Below are 21,213 nucleotides of genomic sequence, written 5' to 3'. Positions count from 1 at the left end.
TTCGACGGAGCACGCCGATACGTGTTTTCGCTCTACGTAAGTATTTTTTGTATTCACTTTTGAACACGCTTAACTGTTATAAGTTTTGCACGAATGTTATAAGTGACTTAGTATAGTTTATGAAGTGATAACTTTGTTTAATATGTAAATAGTCATTTTAGGCTAACTATAGCGGTTATTTTTATTTTCAATTAATTTGTTGATTTCTCGGTTTGGGGTACTTTCGTGCAGTTATGAGTGGGGTAGATTCGTACAATACGAATGCTCCCCATTCCTAACTGCGTGGCAGTAGAAAGATTGTTCACCAAAAATATTATTGTTACAGAACCATGCCGCGAATATATGTGAAAAAGGGGACAGGAACATGAGACGTTGATGAAGATGCAATGATGCAAGATGCAGCCGTTAGAATCCACGTAAGGTGGACAATCAACTTCTACAGCGGGCCAAGATGCCAATGTGCCAGAAACTCTACCTGCAGAAACAGAGATTACTCAACAAGATCTTCCATGGAGCTCAGCGCCAGTATCATCCTCCTTGCTATCGCCTACAACTGCACCTGCATCTTCATCAACTGTAGGATTAATAACTCCAGAAACTATCCGACCCTATCCCAGAGTGGACAGAAATGCGTTAAAAAAGTCGAAGAAAGGAAAACTACCAGGAAAATCGAGAATATATACAGATACCCCTGAAAAAATAGACTAGAAGAAATAGAAAAAGCAAAACAGTTGAAGAAGCAAGAGCAAGAGAGGAAACAAGGGGCTAAGGAGATGAAGCGAGCATTATATTTACTGTCAGATACAAGAACCAAAACAAAGAGACAGAAGAAAACTTCAGGGACAACTAAACCAAAGAGGCAAAATAAAACTGTAAAGACTGATAGTCAGGATGAAACTGATTGTGAGGATGAGGCTAATATGAGTTTAAGAGAAAGTTGTTGTTCTCTAATCGAAGAGACGTCTGAAGGATCGGATAATGACAATGAAACTCCAGTTACGTCAGAGAACATCAAAAAAGAACGCTTTATGATAGTAGAGTTCAAGAAAACAAAGACCGTTTAAATTATCTTGGGCAGGTGCTTAAAAAATATAGTCCCGTTGAATACAAAGTTTCATTTTTAAGGAAGAAGCCTCATACCTGGAAATTTGTCTTTCCCACTACCAAAGATGAAGGAACAGTTTACATATCAGATGTGGTATGTGTTTTCCCGCTATCAAAATCTGCTTTTACAGCAAGAACAGCCCGGATAATATTTAGCTTCGAAAAAGACCTATCTATATATAATGTTGGATAGTACAACTATTAAATACGATTAAGACCTATTACTCTAATGGTTAATTTTATAATGTTGGTTTATTCGTTCCTTTATTAACAAAAAAATAAATAAAAGTGTTATGTTTTTATGACTAAGTAGTTATAAGCACTTTAAAAACAATAACTGTTAATTATTATTACATGAAGGCTGATTCTGTGTTAGCTTTGATCTCAATAAATGAATATATTACATTGAATAAATAGCATTCTCTTTGACTGTACATAGGTTCCCCATTATGTACGAATGTGCCCCACACTATGTACGAAGCTACCCCACGTGTGGGGTAGTTTCGTACGTTTTCCATTTTTCAGAAAAGTTACCGTAGCTTCGCCATGCTGATTTGTATCTAAACTAATACTTCACTATTATTAAAGCCAAATATATTGGATATATAACAGCATTGAAGTTATTTAAAAATATCTTACAGTTTTGTTTTTATACGGCTTAGAGTAAAAAGTGTATGAATCCTACCTGCTCTCCCCTACAGGCATCTACCATGAACTTCTAAAAATGTGTTACTAAAAACTTTCGTCGATCGCAACCAGATGGCAATAAAATATAAAATAAAATATTGTGTGTCGCCACATATTAAAAATCATAAGCTTGATAAAAATGCATTTAAATTTATTATATATTTACTTACCTATGTAAAAATATTTACAATTAATATTCACCCCATAAAATATTTACAATTCTAACATGTATATTTGATTTGATTTAAAGTGTTTATGATTTTTACATTTTGTTTACCGTAGTTTTTTTTACAGTGGCAATAAAAGGGTATCCTGTCCAGTTAATGAACCAGATTTTTTTACGTTGTCAATACGAATTAATATAAATATTTTTCTACAGTAAAATTCATTTATAGTAGTAAATGAACATTTAAGTACAAATGTTTATAAGATTGAGTTTAATCTTGTACAATTGACAATTACATCGAATTTCTACTAGAGGTGGAATAAAAGAATGATATTAAATGAATAGCAAAACAAATGCCATTCGAATTATTATTAAACAAAATAAGGAATATACAGTTGTACTTGGTTATTACTAGGAAGGTTGGACCGGCTGAATTTGCTCGTTATAAGCGTACTCGTTATATCAGAGAATAGGTATTTTTATTTTCGGCGAAAACAACAATTAGACACTTAACTAGTGTCATAAACGTAATCTGTCCCCGGCGGCATCCTGTCCGATCGGATTTTATTGCTAAGGGTCGAAATATCTTTAAACGATCAACACATTACCAGTATTTTAGCTCGGTATATCCGATAAGTATCTCGTTATAACAGTGAATAAAAATGTGTGGAGAAAATCATATACCAAATGTCAACGATTGTTTACGATCAACACATTACCAGTATTTTAGCTCGGTATATCCGATAAGTATCTCGTTATAACAGTGAATAAAAATGTTTTGAGAAAATCATATACCAAATGTCAACAATTGTTTCCTCATTACATCCGAGATCTCGCTATGTCCGAGATTGTAATAACCGAGTTCGACTGTAGTTATAATTATGACAATATAGTCGATATTATAGACATCCCAATTCATTTCGTTTCAACCATGTCCGATCCTAATGGGTTCATATGGGCCTCCACAGAGTGGACGGTTTGTATTAACTAACTAACTATATCTGAGATAAGAATAAAGTAAGACACGCAACGAATTGAATAAAAAAGAAGTTGGAGGTAAGAAAAAACGTAAATAAACATGCGAACAAATCTTGATAAGCAAACCCAAGGACAAAATAAGTGACAAATTAAAAAAAAAATTGTAAAACGTAAGAAAAAAATTTAGAATTTGAAGTAAGTGCACCACTGATTACATAATATTCTAAGAAAAAGACAGAACGTTATTTCTTTGAAAAAATCTAATGTCGATTTTAAAGAACAGTGCAAGATAAAATAAAAGATAGTTTTATTTATTTTACCTATAAATGTGTAAGTGAAATGGATTTGGAGATATAAAAAGAAACCTTATTGGCCCAGTGGTTTCTAGGTGTGGACTTTTGTAATTCCCTGAAGATCTCGAATAAATAATTAAAAATTATCAACACCTATACCATATTCCTAGGCATCTACTATGATTGAAAAGTAGATCTTAATTTTTTGTATTTATGATTGCTTCATAAAAAAAACAATATTTACGACTTTGTGATGTAGCAGATAAATGAGCAACTAAATAGTGATCCAAATATTATGAAAAGTTCAACTATCAAAGCATCACGGCATAAAATTAGTAATACCACGGTTATACACAATTTATTGTACCTACCTATTGTTATAATTTTCTTAGTTCATTTAATTGTTTTTAATTTAATTTATTTTCAAATTCACCTCTTATGTGTTCATTCACTGAATTGTTTACCCTATATTTTACGGAGACTAATAATAACTTCTATTTTCTACATACTAAATTATCAACCTCCACTTTTTGACAGGACGGCATACAGTTATATAGGCACGTAGATAATAATTTTAAGGCCGTAGACAGGAATGAACGTTTGATGGCCCAAATATAGTACAATAGTATGTATGTAATTAAAGTTAGGGTACAAGTCGGTTATCCTGGATACAGCGGCAAACACATTTTGAAAATAGCCTATATACTGGATTATTTGTTAGGATTACCTAATCTAACTTAAACTAACCCAAACTAACAAATAATCCAGTATATCGGCTATTTTCAAAATGTGTTTGCCGCTGTATCCAGGATAAACATATAGAACAAAAGTTGTGAAAGAAAGAAGTGGAAGTTTGTCGAGGCTGTTTTGATCGGGTTAATTTGTCTTTGATTAATATTGTGACTAGAAATTTTAACAATTCTTATTATTTTTAACATTGTATATTGTTCATAATTTTCGCGACTACCACGTGAATAGACGAATTTTATTTACTTATAACATTTTAAACACTTAACATAAATAGGGAGAAATTGTACAGTCACTAGACAAAGATTAAATTTGATGTGTGTCATAAGTATGCTTTCTTTATATTATTATGAAACTATATTTATTTTAAAATCGCTTTATAAAAGGTAGGTACGTCAAAACAGTAATAAATATCTGAAATAATTTCACAACACTATTTCAAAAAGTGGAGGTTGATATATGATCGTCCATTGTGACATATGCTCCAATATCGCAAACCGAAAATGTTATTATGGACAGAGCAAAATTAACAGAGTGCTTGTCTTCATACCTGGCGACCCTTTATTTTCAATGTATGTGTGTGTGTATTTTTTAATCTATGCGAGTATTGTTTCAAAAATGGTACGATTTATTTCCGCTTTAGCAGCACATGTCGATAAAAGTCTTGTCATATATTAATTTTATTTACTATCGATTAGTTAATATACAAAAATACAAGATTAAATTTAAATAACTACCCTAAAAATTAATAAATAATATTTTTAATAGAAACGCTAACCGTTTTTTTTCAGTTATTGCGTACAAACCGAGTTTTTTCGATTTTAAATACATGCTTTCTAACCTCAAAATCGATGTTTTTTAAATTTGAAAAAAAAGATATAAGGATATAATAAATTCCAATTTCCGTTTAGCGTTTTCCTAGGTAATATATTTACGTATATTTTTATCGTAATTTTGATAATTAAACTTATGTCATTCATTCTTGCCACCCGATACAAATGTACCGAATTTGACACAAAAAAAAAAAAAAAAAAAAAACTTTTCTAGCTATTTTTCGATAACAACTTTACATAGAGACATCACCTTAATTGAATTTTAAAAACTAAATGACACTATCTGCAATTTGTATTCGTAGTTCAATGAAAACAAATAAGTACATCTGACAAAATTTTTTGTGTACTTAGAATCTCCACAGGTTACCTCCACCCTTCATCACTGGATTACTGTCACCAAAACATTGAATAAAATGACATTAGTTTCTATGTACCTGTCAAAAGAGAAATTGGCGCGTATTATTCCTAGAGTTCTGTCAATGGAGAATGTTCCCTTCTGGTTGCCACCGATTATGTGATAGTATACCTTTCCATTGTCACCACTGTCCTTATCGAATGCTTTCACCGTACCTATGTCCATAAATAATAATTTTAGATACATTGATTTAAGCATCACATATTATATTATTAATTCAAGCATATTTTTATTAAATTAGAATATAATATGTATATGACAATATTCCTACCGATAATAATGCCAATAGGTTGGTTTTCCAAGACTGAGAACTCGTAAAGGTCTTTCATAAATTGTGGCTTGTTATCATTTGAATCGTTCAGGATGATTGTTAAAAATCTGACAACCTCAAAACGTGATGGAGATCCTTGATCCGAAGCCACTAATACCAACTGCAAAAGTATTGAAACATTCATATTATTATTATGTGATTGATAATGAAAAGTATACAACATTAATATATACACTATTGTTGAACAAGAACTTCTTGTCCATGTGTTAAAACTGTGAACTAACATCCCTTCCAGTACAGTTAATTGCACTTCCGTTTTTTAATGAAAAAGCCCCCAAAAGTATCATTTCATTTTACGCTCCCGTGGTGTATGGATCTATCAATTTACGTAATTTAAAGCTTTTTATAACAAAAATATGTGTAAAACGATCAGGAGTGATGTTAGAATTATTATTAGTAAACTTTTGGTTTATTGTGAAGAAGAAAAAAGAGTCACATCTAAAAGTAGAGCCGATACATTATTTAAACACGCCACTAGCACGTGTTGCCACCGTGACAGGTAGATCATTGAGAAGTCTTCTATATGTGACTACAGCGACTTCCTGTTATTGCCGACTTCTTGTTGTCGGACAGTAAATTGCTTACTCTAAACCAAACAAATTCAAGACTATTGTGATGCATTCATTGAATTCAAATGGCGGTAAAATAACTCAGAAAGAACAAAAACATAGGAAAATAATATTTGCCAGCAAACACAAATGTATTTATAAATGGAACAGAAACAAAAAAGCACTGACATAAAGCAAGTTTTCGATGTGGAAATGTGTAGGAATGAGAGAATCCTTGTTTGTGACCAAAATGATTGATGAAAAAATTATGTGATTTATATTTATGGTACCTATGTCTTCTCTGGAAAGAATCCCATTCTACACTATATAAAATCAGAAAAAAGCCAAAGAACTTCAAAATGTAAATAACAATTATTATTATTATTGGCAGCATTCATACAAATATTAAAAGTGTAACAAAATCAAATAGTACATTAAAACCACACACACCTGGTAGCTGTCTTTCTGTTCTCTATCCAAGAATACTCTGGTTCGTAGTTCTCCGGTGGTTTCGTCGAGTGAGAATTCATTTGTCTCATGTATGTTTTTGTTTCCAACCTTGAGATGGTATGTGACGCGGCCATTTTCACCTGGATCCTGATCTGTCGCTTTGACGGTCAGCAAAACAATATCAGCCTGTGCCGCATTCTACAAAAAAACAATTATAAGAAATAAAGAATATGAAAGCGTTTTTATCAACTGAGATAGCATATTTCGATGAGATGGGTAGAATTCCATATTGCATCAGTATTAATACATACATATTAGTAACTTGCATTAAAATTCACAAATTATTAGTTTGTGTATCATTGGCAAGAAATTGGTTCTTTTAAAGTGACTTCCTAATGATATATTCTGTTACCACTTTTCAGTGAGTCACCATCCTTGTTATTTTGATGTTAAAAAATGGTGTCCCAGCAGATAATTCAGATGGAAGACCCGACTGTTTTGAAGTATGATTACGTCACGGCCGCCGTCTTAATTTATAGTTCCCCGCGAGCTGTCAAATATCGAATGGTTAGTAGCAGCTAGTAGTAACATAATATTTGTTTTACTGCAATCGCAATGACATGACTAATAAAATTATAGGTTATGTTGATACGTCTGACGTGTCAATACACAATTCTTGTGTTCGGCTCTAGTTACTTACTAGATTACTGACTAGATGGCGCTGGCTCGGCTTTATCCGCTTGTGTTTCGACAGCACGAACATATCCGAATTTGACTGACATGTCTACCAGCCTAAATTTTCGCCTTATTACGAATTGGAGATAACCGCCGATAACCATTTAGTGTACAGAATGCCTTCTGTGTTAATTTGGACCAATGAAAATAACGGAATCGTGCTTAAGTGATAATCATTAAGAATAGACCTGCAGATGTTTTGACTATGGCTTTGAACAGCGTTACTATAATATAGACATAAAGATAGTTAATTAATTAATTGAACTAGCGTTTACGGGGTAGTACTCCATTTTAATGATTTTGAAACAAAGTTATTTATAGCCCGAAACAGCTGTCAACGTAAATAATTCAATAAAAAAGAATTAACGAAAATAACTTTGTTTCAAAACTGTATAGATAATTACCTCCGGTATTTCAAGTGTGGGCTGATCTTCATCTGGCACAATCCAAACAGGGCTGTGTTGATTGATGCTTTCCACATTGATGTCTATGAAAGCTGTATCGGAATGAGGGCCTTCCCCGGCTTGATCCACTGCGGATACTTTCAGATGGTGACTGGTGTTGCCAGATAGCGGGAGCGATGGATACAGAATCCCCGTTGTTGAATTCAAACTAAAAGCACCTGAAAGAGAAAATAACAGTGTTCATTTATATTTCATCAAATATACATCCATCAATAGACACTAAGATAGATGTAATTCATCACATGTTCAAGCTGAGTGCAATTGATAAAGATCTTGTTTATGGTCAGTAAAGCAGCTAAACATGTCTTTCATCTTTATTATGTTTATTTTTAAGACTACTACTGATCCTTCAGCGAGTTCCTGCATCTGCTTCATAAAGTATTTTAAATAGTAAAACATTTTATTGTTTACCCGGTACTGTTTGTTCAAGTATAGTGTACTTGATTTGTCCGTTGAGAGAGCTATCTTTGTCTTCAGCTCGCACTTGAAGAATAGGGGCGGGCGGTTTCAAAGAAAGGTTTTCAGCCACGGACGCTTTGTAGGTTCTCTGGCCGAAGACTGGAGCATTGTCATTCAGATCTATTACTTTTATATGGAGCTAAAACCAAGGAAAATAAAAATGGATTTAAAAGAGATTTACAGTAAGTAATGCTGATAAAAGCTTTGATTCATCGAGATGGGATATAAAATCAGGAAATGGAACTGTTTGTTAAAATGGTAGTTTATAATTACCGGGACGCTTGCAGTTTTCCTTGCTGCAACGGGAGCGTTGTCGACAGCCATCGCCTGCAGCCAGATGTCATCCATCAGTTCACGGTCAATCACACCTCCTGTCGCCACTCGGATGTCTCCTTTGATTGGATCTATCGTGAATAATTCCGCCTGCTCCCCCGACAGGCTGTAGCGAATCTCGCCAAACACACCTGAGCAGAATAATTAGTTAATGAAACAGTGAAATTTCGCCAATATTATTTAATAAATCTGGAAGTCAAATTATAATATTGAAAATTTAGAATTTCGAATTACAAATTTTAGAATTAGGATTTAACAATTTCGAATTCCAGATGTTAACAAAAATTACTTCGCTGTGTAAATTAAAAACTATGTCAAATACGATTCAGTATTACAAAGTTACCTTCATCATTATCCGAAGCGTGAACTGTGATAACTAAGGAGCCAGCAAGAGAGTTCTCTTCAAGAACAGCTTCATACATGGGCTCGTCAAAGACGGGCTCCTCGTCATTGATGTTAACCACGTTCACCGTTACTCCGGCTGATGTAGAGAGTTGCGGTACCCCTGTGTCGAATGCCACCACCGTGAAATTTATCTGATGCACACGCTCATAGTCGATTCGCTGCGTTGAACGGACCACGCCTGTAAAATTGTGAAAAAATTATCTACCATATTCTAATTGAATCCAGTCGACAGAATGGTTATATTCAATAAATCATATACATGCTGTCAAAACATTTATAAAATACAACTTCTCACCGGTAATATTGTCAATGGAGAAGTATTGATTAGGGGGGTCGATGGCATAGTGCGATATGCTGGAATCAGAGTCAGTGGCGTGGAAGGTGGCCAAAGTAGTATTGGGCGGTTGCTCTTCTACCAGACGTTCCGAGAAATGGGATTGTCTGAATGACGGAGGAGACGTATTTACATCCACGATGGTTATTATCAGCATGCCTACAAACAAAAATACATCAATCAATAAAACTATTCAAACAGTTTTATTAGTCACATTTTATATTATAAATTTTAATTGGCATAGTTTTATTTATTTAAATTTTAACTACCAGTTTTATCCATTGCAGTTTAAGCTGTTACGTTGATATATCGTGTGATATAAAAGCTAACTCCTTTTTTTATTTTTCACGTGGGATCTTCTTTTACTTTTTGAGTTATTGCAATAGTTTTATCTGTTTCAGTTTCATCCATCAAAATTTTCACTGCTGCAATATTATATTGGGTGAAATAAGGCTTACCTTTAGACATTTGAACGCTGACTGCCGATGTGTCCAATACGTGCACCGGTAATGAAACTACGGCTGCAATATTTCTATCTAGCGGTTTAGCGACACGTACCCGGCCATTCGGTTCCACTGAGAACCACTGTCTGAATGCAAACGACTCCGCGACCTAAAATTATGAATTTGGTTAATTATTAACATCAACAAAAATCTATCCTATTTTTTTCCTAATTACGTATTGTAGTCACACGTGATATGATTTTATATGACTAGAAGAATATTCACTATGTATGTATACAGAAATTATATTTCACTTTGCATTTTCTGTATTCAAAGTACAATAATATTTTTACCTGCTTTCCATTTTTATCCACTGCTGTCATAGGATCTATTCCAATTTCATATTTAAGATCTTCCAGTTTGATGACATCGGGATCCACAGCGACCAGGGTGTGTATTATTGTGTCCACCTCGGCATCAGCTGACACCTTCAAATAATATGAAAACATTCATTTACATAAACAAGCGATCTATTAAGATGGAACCTTTGAAAATTTCTAAATTTAATTTGAGTGTTACCTAGATCACAGCCTATCTGAACTTGGACATGCCTGATGTATTGTATTCTCATTGTGGAAAATGGTAGAAAGTACATAGCTTTCTAACGTTTGATGATAACTGTCATTTGATTCAACTGGTCACATTGACTCACCTTTCTTCATTCTTAATGTGTTGACGCATGAAACTTTTAATGTCCGTCAATGAATTTACATGTCAATATTAAAAGAGTGTTAAAATACATGTTATGGAAGTAATATAAGTCAATGGGTAAATTAAGAAACAAAAGTATGAATGCGATGCACGTCGCCAAACAGTTAAAATGGCCTGTAAAACTACTCAACAAGTGTATAATCACAGGACAAATTCAGCCATTTAGTGGTACCTAAGAGAACTGATTCCAAATCGAATAAATTATATTCTAATCTACAATAAGTATGAAATGCGCAGTGATACAAAGAATCAGGAATAAGTTTTACCTCAGCCCTCTGTATCTGCGGAGTGAAGTATGGAGACTTATCATTGGCGTTCAAAACCTTTATTGTGATCATCGTAGTACCGGTTTGACTAGGGGTTCCTGAAATAAAAATAATTAATTATCAATAATTGCGAAAACCTACAGCCATTACATACTATTTACAATATTTATTATTGAAATAAGTGTACATAAACAATAAATTTGAATGAATGAACAATGAGAATGTGAAGCTATAGTATGCTTGTAGTACTTAATTGGAGAGAGGATCAATTCTGGAAGCATAAAGAATTATTGCAAGAAAGACCGACCTCGGTTTGCTGCATTCCTGTAACAGTGCTTACTTTTAAAACTAAATTTAATACCTGTGCGAGTACAAAATTGCCATACTAATAAATAATCGGCATACATATTTTAAATTAGCACAGAGGTGCTAGATTTTGTATTAATAGTACACATGACTGTTGAGCGCGAAATATATTGAGGTGCATGTCACGTACTATCACAGTAAGCTGCCGCTATGGGAAATAGTGTGTAATGTCGTTTTTCTTGGTGTTTAAAATGTTATCAGACCGATGCTCCCATCCCGTAGCACATTTTGAACCTTAAAACGAACATTGTCAGTTAGGAAAATCTGCCGAAATCACAGGAACAACAATGAGGTCACCTCACTTGTACTGCACTGCATCGACATCTGCATGACTCAATGAATGTTTTTTATTATTTTCTACATGCCTACACATTTCCGAATCTTGTGAAAATCGTGTGTTCTTTGTTTTTAGCGATTGGCAACATATATTTTCTATAATTATAATATATTTCTATTATCTATGGTCTGCGGGTTGGGTTCCGTTCAAAATATTATTGAATTTACAGATACTTGATACTAGGTTACTCCATCAATGAATTTACAGAGATCGTGTTCATTCAAAATATTCTGCAAAATGACGAAACCATAGACTAAAGTTGTCGCCATGACAGCGTGACAGTATGCAACATGCATCTCAATATAATCACAACTTTAGAATACAACTAGGTACTAACTGATGGTGTTGGTATATCACAAAATGGATGTTCAGAATAGAAAATTGGATAACCTACCTTGATCGATAGCTATGATCTGCATTTGGTATGTGTTTCTTCTGTCGTAGTCCAACTTTGATGCAATTGTTATAAGGCCGCTCTCCTTTTCTATGGCAAAGTCATCGAATGCACCCTTCTGAATAGAGTATTTAATTTCTGCATTGATTCCGCTGTCCATATCTCTAGCAACAACTGTTATCACATCGGTACCTACAAGATTAAAATATTATAAGAAATCTATACATTAAAAATCTTACGTATATTATACAAACAAATTCTATACACTGTAAAAGTAGAAAAAGTAGCAAGATCAATAAAACATTTTGTGGTTGTTCATCTAAATAATTTGTTTGTTAATTAAGTTAGTATCTATTTGGTAGAATTCCATTTAACAAAACAACTATAATATGAATTATCTTAAATTCTACAGGTTGTTTTATTAGTCAATACCTATTTCGGCTGTATCACCATTATCAGGACTACAAAAATAAATAACCTGTCTACGCCTAAGTATAATATTTATAGTAAGAGATGGGATATCCCTCTCCTATTCAAACTAATAACTACTAATCATAAACTAATTAATTAATTAATTTACTTTCTCAATCAGGTTATTGTTTATAGATAACTTTCCATAGCCTAATTATTCAATTAAAACCATATAAGATAATATAAACAAGATTATCAAATAGAACCCACTAAACTTGACAATACCCTACTAAATTTCATAAAGGCTGGATGATGAGATTTCCATTTACATAATATTATCTTATTATTTTGAGTCACCCATAACACTCAAGTATAACTACATAATCGTATTTTGTTCAAAAAGATTTTTTGTATTGGTTATGTATTTCTCAGGAGTGTTTTCAAATTATGTATATTCAATAAAAGAATGTTACATTCTTAAATGAATAAAAAAAAAATGAATATAGTTTTGTTTATTTGGATGCTTTTGGCTTTCTATGTATAATAAATACTTCACGCGGCTATATTTGCATTATAATGTGAATGTTTTGGTTATGGTATAAGTCATGTAGGTATGTACATATTTATTGATATTGAAATATTAACTTAGCAATTTATGGAATTGACTGTTTGAGTGAATCTAAATTTGTGTTGAAATTGATATTGAAATATTAACTTAGCAATTTATGGAATCGACTGTTTGAGTGAATCTAAATTTGTGTTGAATTGATTACCATTTTTTACAAATGCGTGAAGTGACAGTGTGAAGATTGTCACAAATGAATTTGTCATGTAAAGTGACTTGCAGCTGTTTCAGTGTAAATGGTTATCTAGAGAAAGTTTTCTTTAATATCTTTGATTAAAGCTTTTTTTTTTAAGGAAACAAACAGTTACATATTGATTACAAAAATTTGAAATATAATAATGAAAAGTTATTGCAACCAGCAAAGCTTTAGTAATAAAAGAGCAGACATTTGCTATGAAGTAACAGGAGGTAAAGTTTTATCTTACCGATAGGTGCATCTTCCGAGACGTGGGCGTCGTAATGATCAATCTCAAACACAGGTGCGTTATTATTAACGTCTTTCACGTCGATTTCAACTCGGCAGGTGGTATTGAAGATACCGTCGCTTGCCTGAAAAACACAAATTTAATTTTAATCCATAGAGATTTTATTAAAATAGCCTCCTTTAGGTGACCATGGTTACCTTGTATGGTGAAATAATACATAATCTAAATTTCATAAAATCATAGGATCAATAACAATTTTCCTCATGTTTGGATCTTTGGCTGTCATGGTCCAGTGCGACAAGCACTGGGCTCTCACCCTCCTTCGATGCCTGGTGAGGTCACAATATATTTATGTGGTTTTCTCAAAACCTGGGTGTTTATGTGATCGTATATTACACACAGATAACCCTCTTTTAACGTAGCACCGGCGAGTGCGAATTTGTTATATCGCAATTGATTTATAACAATCTTTCTTGTCCCACATTTATTTTAACAAGTCCCAAGTGCCAATGTAACATCAGATTACTTGACAGTTATCGACAAATTTTACATAATAAGTCATAATAAGGTCAAGCAGGGTTAACTGTGTAAATTCATTTTTACAATGCTGTAAAAAATGAATGTAGGTAATGCAGTCATACGAAGGCGCGTATGCTAAACTTAGGCTACCGATTTTGAGGCCATCCATAGAATAAAATCATAAGTTTGTTATTTTGTACCGTGTCTTATACTAAATTTGTATTTTCTATTCATGGAAATATATTTTCACTCAGCTCAGAATTTAAATTTATGAAAAAATCAGAAAATGAAGAAGTCAAAGAGTGTGTCTGCATGAGGTCCTTTCATTAGCAAATTTTTAGGGTCACGGCGGAAAACACTGTAGTGTGTTATAAAACCAGATGTTTACGGTAAAATTTCTTCCATCAAACGTCTATACAACTAATGGATCAGCATGTATTACAAACATTAAAACATTTATATCGAAAACGAATCCTTCGATTATTGTTAGCAGATGGAAATAATAAAGAGTCAGTTATCTGTTATGTTACAGGTTATGGGTATTTACAAGATTTCATATTTAATAATGACGTCATACCTGGACAACTAATGAGACATGGTCCTCCTTCACATGTGTCATATCGAGGCCATTGTTGCCTTGGATTCCAATCTTCCCTGTGATGCTGTCCACATAGAACAGGTTACTGTTAGAGCCGTCCAGAATTGAATACGTGATAACGGAAGTTTTGTCCGGATCACGGGCTTGCACCTAAGGGACGAATAAACATATAAATTTAATCATAATCTGATTCAAACAAATTGATTTTTACGATATGAATTGATATATTGGCACTGCATCTCTATATTTAACATGGGCATTCAAACCAACCTCATTCAAATGGTTTCTCTGATTTTTTCGAAAGATTAAAAGTGTGAAAACATTGTCGTGTCAATAATACTTTTCCCAGAAAAGTAATTTTATCAAACAATGGTACTAAACACTAAATTACCATCAATATTTTATGACCATAACTTATCCTGCATAATATGTAATGAATGAGTGATTATTATAGAAATACTATATAATTAATAAGGTATGATTTTATGTTTTTATCTGCAATAATTTAATAGAAAAATTGATAACATTTTGAATTATATTTAACCACACACTTTCAACATAGGAGCATACATTTGATAAACATTTTTATTAACCCGGCACCTGCCTCAAAAATCGTATGACGCACCATAACTACGCATGAATTTCATTATCGTCTTTGTTCTATACTAAAAAAAGCAATAAAAAATATGTCACAGCTCCAGTCGAGAACCCAAAACCATTAAAATAATTTCGACACACTAAAAAACCGTAATAAATCAGTTATAATATCAGAAACACTCGAACAAACGAATGCTATCCAAATTTGAAAGAACTCACCGTAAGACGCCATTTTGTAGCCAATAGTTAGAGCTCTGCGCGGTGTGTACTATTTCGACACTTGTGCATTACGTTCCCACGAATTGAAGTGTTACTAATTTTCAAGTGCATATCGATAAATCACATATTAATGTCTTCGGGTTGAGTCGTAAACAAATATAAAGGGGACCCTTTTAATATATTTAAACTACACAAACACTTAACTTATTGAATATTATTGATAAATTAACACGAACTCAGATATTAAAAAAAAAACAAATACAATAATAAACCTATTTTAAAATTCTTTTGACGTGTGATATATTTTAAAGCAAGGTGACAGACATAACGCAACATCACACGTTGGGCACATATAGCGAGAGAGTTTTGTTTTTTTCGGATTTTTTTTAGAATTCCCGCATACGAAACATCTCCTTCTAGGCTTATCGGTATTTTGTGTCGGTAAAATGTATTCTGGCAAATGTCCCGTTGCACTTTTGGGCAATAATCGTACGGGATTATCGCTAGTTGACGCTGTCGGCTTGGGCAGGGGTGCATTTGAAATTCTCACACAATATTTGTTCACTAATTGTTTTATTACACAGAGTTGAAAATCGCCCAATGTTTTTTTGTCACATTTAATAAATTTATATAAATAAAAAGCATTTAATAAATATAAGTCGATCATGTGGAATGCGACCTTTTTATACCACTTGATCGACTTTCTCATACACGACAAGTTGCTAAGCATCATGTCGGACTTATCTACCGTACCCATATTTTTGTTATAATCTATAACACATTTTGGTTTTTCGATGTTTTCGCCAGTTCTATAGTTCACTTTTCCCGTTGGTCCAAATGATGCATCGTGGAGGGTGGATAGCATGTGAACATCCCTCCTATCGTGCCATTTCAGAGCCAAAAGTGGACTATTGTACTTAGACTCGGTATCTCCCTTTTTCAGTTTGCTGAACTCTGGCATATCTTTACGATTTTTTCTCACTGTACCGCAAGCATTCGTTTTGTGAGAGTGAAGGTATTTAAAAAGCGCCGGACTCGAATACCAGTTATCACACCATAAGGTGTGACCTTTCCCGATGTAGTCTTTCATTAGCGTTGTCACTACCGCACCGGAAATACCGAGATTTTCATTGTCTTGTATGTCAGTCCCTTCCCCACAATAAATTATAAAGTCAATAATATATCCTGTCATTACGTCACACATCACAAACATTTTTATTCCAAATCGATGTCTTTTGGAAGGAATGAATTGTTTAAAAATTAATCTACCCTTAAACACGATTATGCTCTCATCTATGCAAAGATTCTGATACGGTATCATCGTTTCCCTAAAAATTGTTCTTGTGTGTTCTAACAGTAATCTAATTTTAGCTAGTCTATCATTTGAGGCGGTCACACTAGGATCAGAAAAATGAAGCATTTGTAAAATAAGTTGGTATCGATTTCTAGCCATTATTTTCCCAAAAATGTCTGCATGCAGGTAAGGATCGGTACTCCAATGTTCCTCTATCGACGTGTGCTTATTTCGAGTCATCAGCATTGATACGGCAAAAAATGTATACAACTCCGGCACTGACGTGTCTGTCCAATTGTGTGATCGCGATTTCGGTCCAAGGTCTCCCGCACTGTACGAATGGTTAAAAAATGTATTCGTTTGGTTCACTATTTCCGACATTATATTTTTATTCAAAAAATGTTCAAAGAAAAGACATTCGGGAGAGGATTCGTTCAAGTCGTTCGATGTCACGCCAGATCGACAATCATTGAATTCGTGAACTATTGGAATATACGGGCCAGTTCTCCACGACCGCAAAAATTCAATTGGCTCGTCAGAGTCCGTATCGTCGACGTCATGATCAGTCTCATGCTGTTCCAATTCCTCTTCCGACATATCATAATCTGAGTCCAATTCCTCATTAGTACGCACATTTTCTTCCTCCATATTTACGCACTATAAAACTATGAAATGTTTTTAAAATGTTTAACTACAGTATTAGGGAACGCCAAATCACAGAAACCATTAAACTCACACACAATAGTTATTGATATCAGTATTAATTTTCACATTCACTAAAATGGGACACGGTAGACAGTACAAAAAGTATTTTAAAAATCGCGGTAAAATAAAATCATACGTTCAATAGTTAATCATGCCAGTTTTAATGTGATAAGTACACCAGACAGCAAAAAAAGTATTTATCAACGATTGCGGTAAATATTCAACTTGTATGCGATAAATACAATCCCGCGCAATGGCCCGCTCGGTTGAAAGTCTGTCGTATACTGCGCAGTCGCGGCGCGCAGTTCAAACTGATTTCTGTCGACCGGCAAAACTTGGCCGTACGAATTGGTTCGAAACTTTGGTGATTATTTTATATTTAGAACCAATGCTTTTAAAATATGTCATAGGTGGCAGGAGAAGGACAAATCAGGCCAAATTTACGTGAAAAAATCAGTCCCGTATGATAAATATGGACGCGGTGACATCGATTTATACACATGCGCATTGCGAATTTGGCCGATTTGTACAAGGTGTGTGACATCGGCGCCGGCCGGGTTAAGTGATTTTTATTTTATAATTACAATTATTTTTTAGGTTTCATTGTTGACCGTGCATTGAGATCCATTCGCCTGAATTTAGAAAAGTGTGAAAATTCCATATCCTTTGCTTTATTAAAATTGTTACTAATGTCGCATTTACACCGGTCACTTTTGATCATCACAGATAAATCATCCAAATTGACCCATATAAATACGCATCGAACAATAAAATATTGAATGAAGCAGAACTTGCTATACTTTTTTTTTCACTGGATGAACATCAAAGTGAAATGTGTAAACATAGTCTAAAACTTGCAGAAAATATGTTAAAATACAATTACAATATCAGGTATATTTACCAGTAGATCCGGATCGAATTTGAGCGCTCCTTCATCTATGGAAGACTTGTAAACCGGACTCAAGAACTCTGGAGGATTATCATTCGTGTCGTAGAGGGAGATCTTCAGGGAGACAACTGTATTCAGGCCTGAGCCGTCATCATCGGTAGCCTGGAAAGAGACAAATAACCGATACTCTAATATAAAATCGAAAATAACCTTCATTTAGGAAGATGAAAATCGTTCCTATGTGATTGTTGAAAGAACACCCTACTGATCAGGTTGTACATAATTCTTTCACCAATCTTTGACAACAAACAGTATTTCAATAAAGACTTCCATTCCATTTTTGAAATTTTTTGACATAAGTAAGTAGATAGTTTTCTTTATAAAATATTTGAATGATTTGTAAGAATTTGTAATTATGGCAATGATTCTTTTTTACTAATTTTATGGCTATACAGCATAGCATCATAATAATCATACTATGGCATATGTCAGAGGTTTAAAAATAGTCATATTAGCACAGTACCTACCTACTTATTTTTATTCACAATTTGGCAGAACCAAAATCATTATGAACTCAATAATATTAGTATGAATTTATTATAATATGTATGAGCATCATATTTTTAAATATCATTACATAATATTCGATCTAGACCAGTGGTTTCCAAATTTTATGTTACTACGCCTCCCTTTAAAAAAAAATCTAATCTTGGCGTCTCCCCCCCCTTTAAAAATGAAAAAAAAATATTAAAATAAACAAGGTATTTTACAACTTATATTGTTTTTCATGCGACGAATGTGCTTGTTTATTAGCACAATCAATTTCAATAGTAGTCAATCCAAATTCATCATCGTTCATTGACAAATGGATTCTATCATATGCCCCATATCCTGAAGCGGGCCCCCAGGCCAGGATCTTTCAACCACATATTTAAAATATTAATAGCCTTGAAATAAAGCAGCGCCGCATTCGACTTTTTTTTACTATTAATAAAATAATGTGAAAAGTGCATTAGCAAACTAACCAAGAACTCAGTAAATAGATTTTTGTTTGCTTCAATATATCTGGCGTAGAAATCATTTAAAAGTGGAGACATGGTGAACTTATTTTTTTTTGTAATTTTGATTTCCAAGGCTCCAATTTTTTATGAATGCCTTCACTTTGTCTTTTTAAATCAGTGAATGCATTAGTGGTCCTTGGATTGATTTATTCACTCAATTTTTTTTTAAATTTCAACCAAATAGACAAGTTTAACAACAAAATATATCGTTCCTTAACAAATTTGCCTCAAATTTCAACATTATGATTTGACTCTTGTTTCATTTTTTCACGAGATAGCCAGCGCTCTTCACAATAGTATAGAAGTGAGGTATTATAAAATTAGTCTCCATATTTTCAGACAGGTTTGCAAACAACCTTTTATAGGACTGTTTTTTGTGTAGTAAGTGTGGTAGTTTGTAACTAGCGGCCATTTTATAAACAGTGCATTTGCAAACTGCAAACCCGTGGCTACATTAATTGTGTTAAAGTTTTCGCGCCTCCCTTTGCAACACTACGCACCTTCCAGTTTGGAAATCGCTGATCTAGACATTGATTTACTTATTTACTATAATATAGGACAGGCCTTTAGATTCACATAGATTTGATGCATACACATTACTATTGTTTTGGTTGATCACTGTTCGTAAAACATTCCGAACCATTCATTGATCGACATATTGTAATTAAACGTTATGCAGCCAATGAGGTATCGCCTGATTAGGATGGGGTGGTTTTCAGCCAATGAGATTTTATGTTGTGTTTGCCTAAACTGAATGTGGGCAATGTACAATTTTCGTTTGTAAGAAGACCGCCGTGAGCGCAGATAAAATATCAAACCTCATTGGATCTCGACAAATATTTCATTCATACCTTATAATTTAAAAAGAAATCTGGCCTGGTTTCATAATCCAAGCATGGGAGTTCTCCGGGAGTGGAACAGAAAGCAACGGTTATGACTCCAGTTCTGTTGTCTACAGTAAATAAATCGGCGCCATTGCCAAATAATTCATAGACAATTCCTTCCGTGCCAAACCTGGAATCAATGAAGATTAACACACGTCAGCATATTTAGACTATATTGACCACATCCTCTGGGAATGTCTTAAAATGTGTACGGAAAGGGAAGAGCTGCTCAAGTCGGTCTAACCAGGTTAGGTTATCAGGACTAGCAAAGTATGCACTGTTTATGTCAGATTCCCACAGCCTACCTTTATTCTTCACCACTGCCATAAACAATATAAAAATTAGTCCCATCTACTTCTTGCACTTGGGGAGAAATAGTATCTGTACACCTTTCATGATGCCACTACATTATACATTATATCTTACCGAGAATGATCTCTATCTACAGCAGTGATGGTCAACACATGGGATCCCGGTGTGGCCTGTTCAGACACTGACGCGCTGTAGGATGTGTGCTTGAAGACTGGCGCATTGTCGTTAACGTCTGTCACTGTCACAGTAACTGTGGCTGTTGACGACAGCCTCGGATTTGTGTACAGCTCTTCCGCGATTACCTATAAGAGGACAATTAATTAATGAATTATACATTTAGTTGAACTGGTGTACATATAAGTGCCAGCACTTCATTATACAATATGGATTTAAAAAAACCACACTGTTATGTACAAGGAACAATACTAATCCATTTCCGTGGCATATTCCCCACTCTAGAAGCTTTTAATATTTTTTATATTCAATTTTATATATAAATGGATCATTGAAGATATAGCACGAAACAGTTGTCGACAGCAATTTCTCAAAAATTGCAGAATTAACAAAAACCTTGTTTTAAAACCACTATTTTTTTTAAATTATTGCTTTCTGCATCCGTCTATTATTGTGATTCACGTACAATATTATTCTAATTGATGTAAGCTTTGTCCTATTTTATTTGAGATGTTTTTTGCGAACCCAGGTTTCGACCTTCAGCATTTTCAGGCACTATGCGCACTCACCAGTAAATATTGTGCATTTAAATTCAAATTCCATCTAGTATCCTCGGTCGACAGTATTAATTTACTATAATA

At 33.8% G+C, this 21,213-nt stretch overlaps 1 protein-coding gene across 1 annotated transcript in view; it reads right to left on the bottom strand.

Annotated features, from left to right (window-relative positions):
* Cad87A (cadherin 87A) overlaps positions 1-21,213 on the bottom strand; it is a 131,660-nt gene that overhangs the window by 10,046 nt on the left and 100,401 nt on the right. The window contains exons 12-28 of the mRNA XM_085945392.1: positions 20,513-20,700; positions 20,054-20,216; positions 18,154-18,303; positions 14,417-14,587; positions 13,321-13,444; positions 11,860-12,051; positions 10,763-10,860; positions 10,079-10,213; positions 9,741-9,894; positions 9,244-9,441; positions 8,887-9,126; positions 8,484-8,674; positions 8,163-8,349; positions 7,692-7,909; positions 6,553-6,750; positions 5,495-5,654; positions 5,243-5,378 (exon numbers count right to left, since the gene is read on the bottom strand). Of these exons, the coding sequence (XP_085801518.1) occupies positions 5,243-5,378; positions 5,495-5,654; positions 6,553-6,750; positions 7,692-7,909; positions 8,163-8,349; positions 8,484-8,674; positions 8,887-9,126; positions 9,244-9,441; positions 9,741-9,894; positions 10,079-10,213; positions 10,763-10,860; positions 11,860-12,051; positions 13,321-13,444; positions 14,417-14,587; positions 18,154-18,303; positions 20,054-20,216; positions 20,513-20,700 (2,903 nt within the window). The remainder of the gene's footprint in view (positions 1-5,242; positions 5,379-5,494; positions 5,655-6,552; positions 6,751-7,691; positions 7,910-8,162; positions 8,350-8,483; positions 8,675-8,886; positions 9,127-9,243; positions 9,442-9,740; positions 9,895-10,078; positions 10,214-10,762; positions 10,861-11,859; positions 12,052-13,320; positions 13,445-14,416; positions 14,588-18,153; positions 18,304-20,053; positions 20,217-20,512; positions 20,701-21,213) is intronic.

Source organism: Rhyacophila brunnea, unplaced genomic scaffold (assembly GCF_057557595.1).
Source record: "Rhyacophila brunnea isolate RB1 unplaced genomic scaffold, BYU_Rbru_1.0 scaffold_18, whole genome shotgun sequence".
NCBI lineage: Eukaryota > Metazoa > Arthropoda > Insecta > Trichoptera > Rhyacophilidae > Rhyacophila > Rhyacophila brunnea.
Note: the sequence above shows the minus strand (reverse complement) of the source record. Positions and strands in the feature narration are given on the sequence as shown.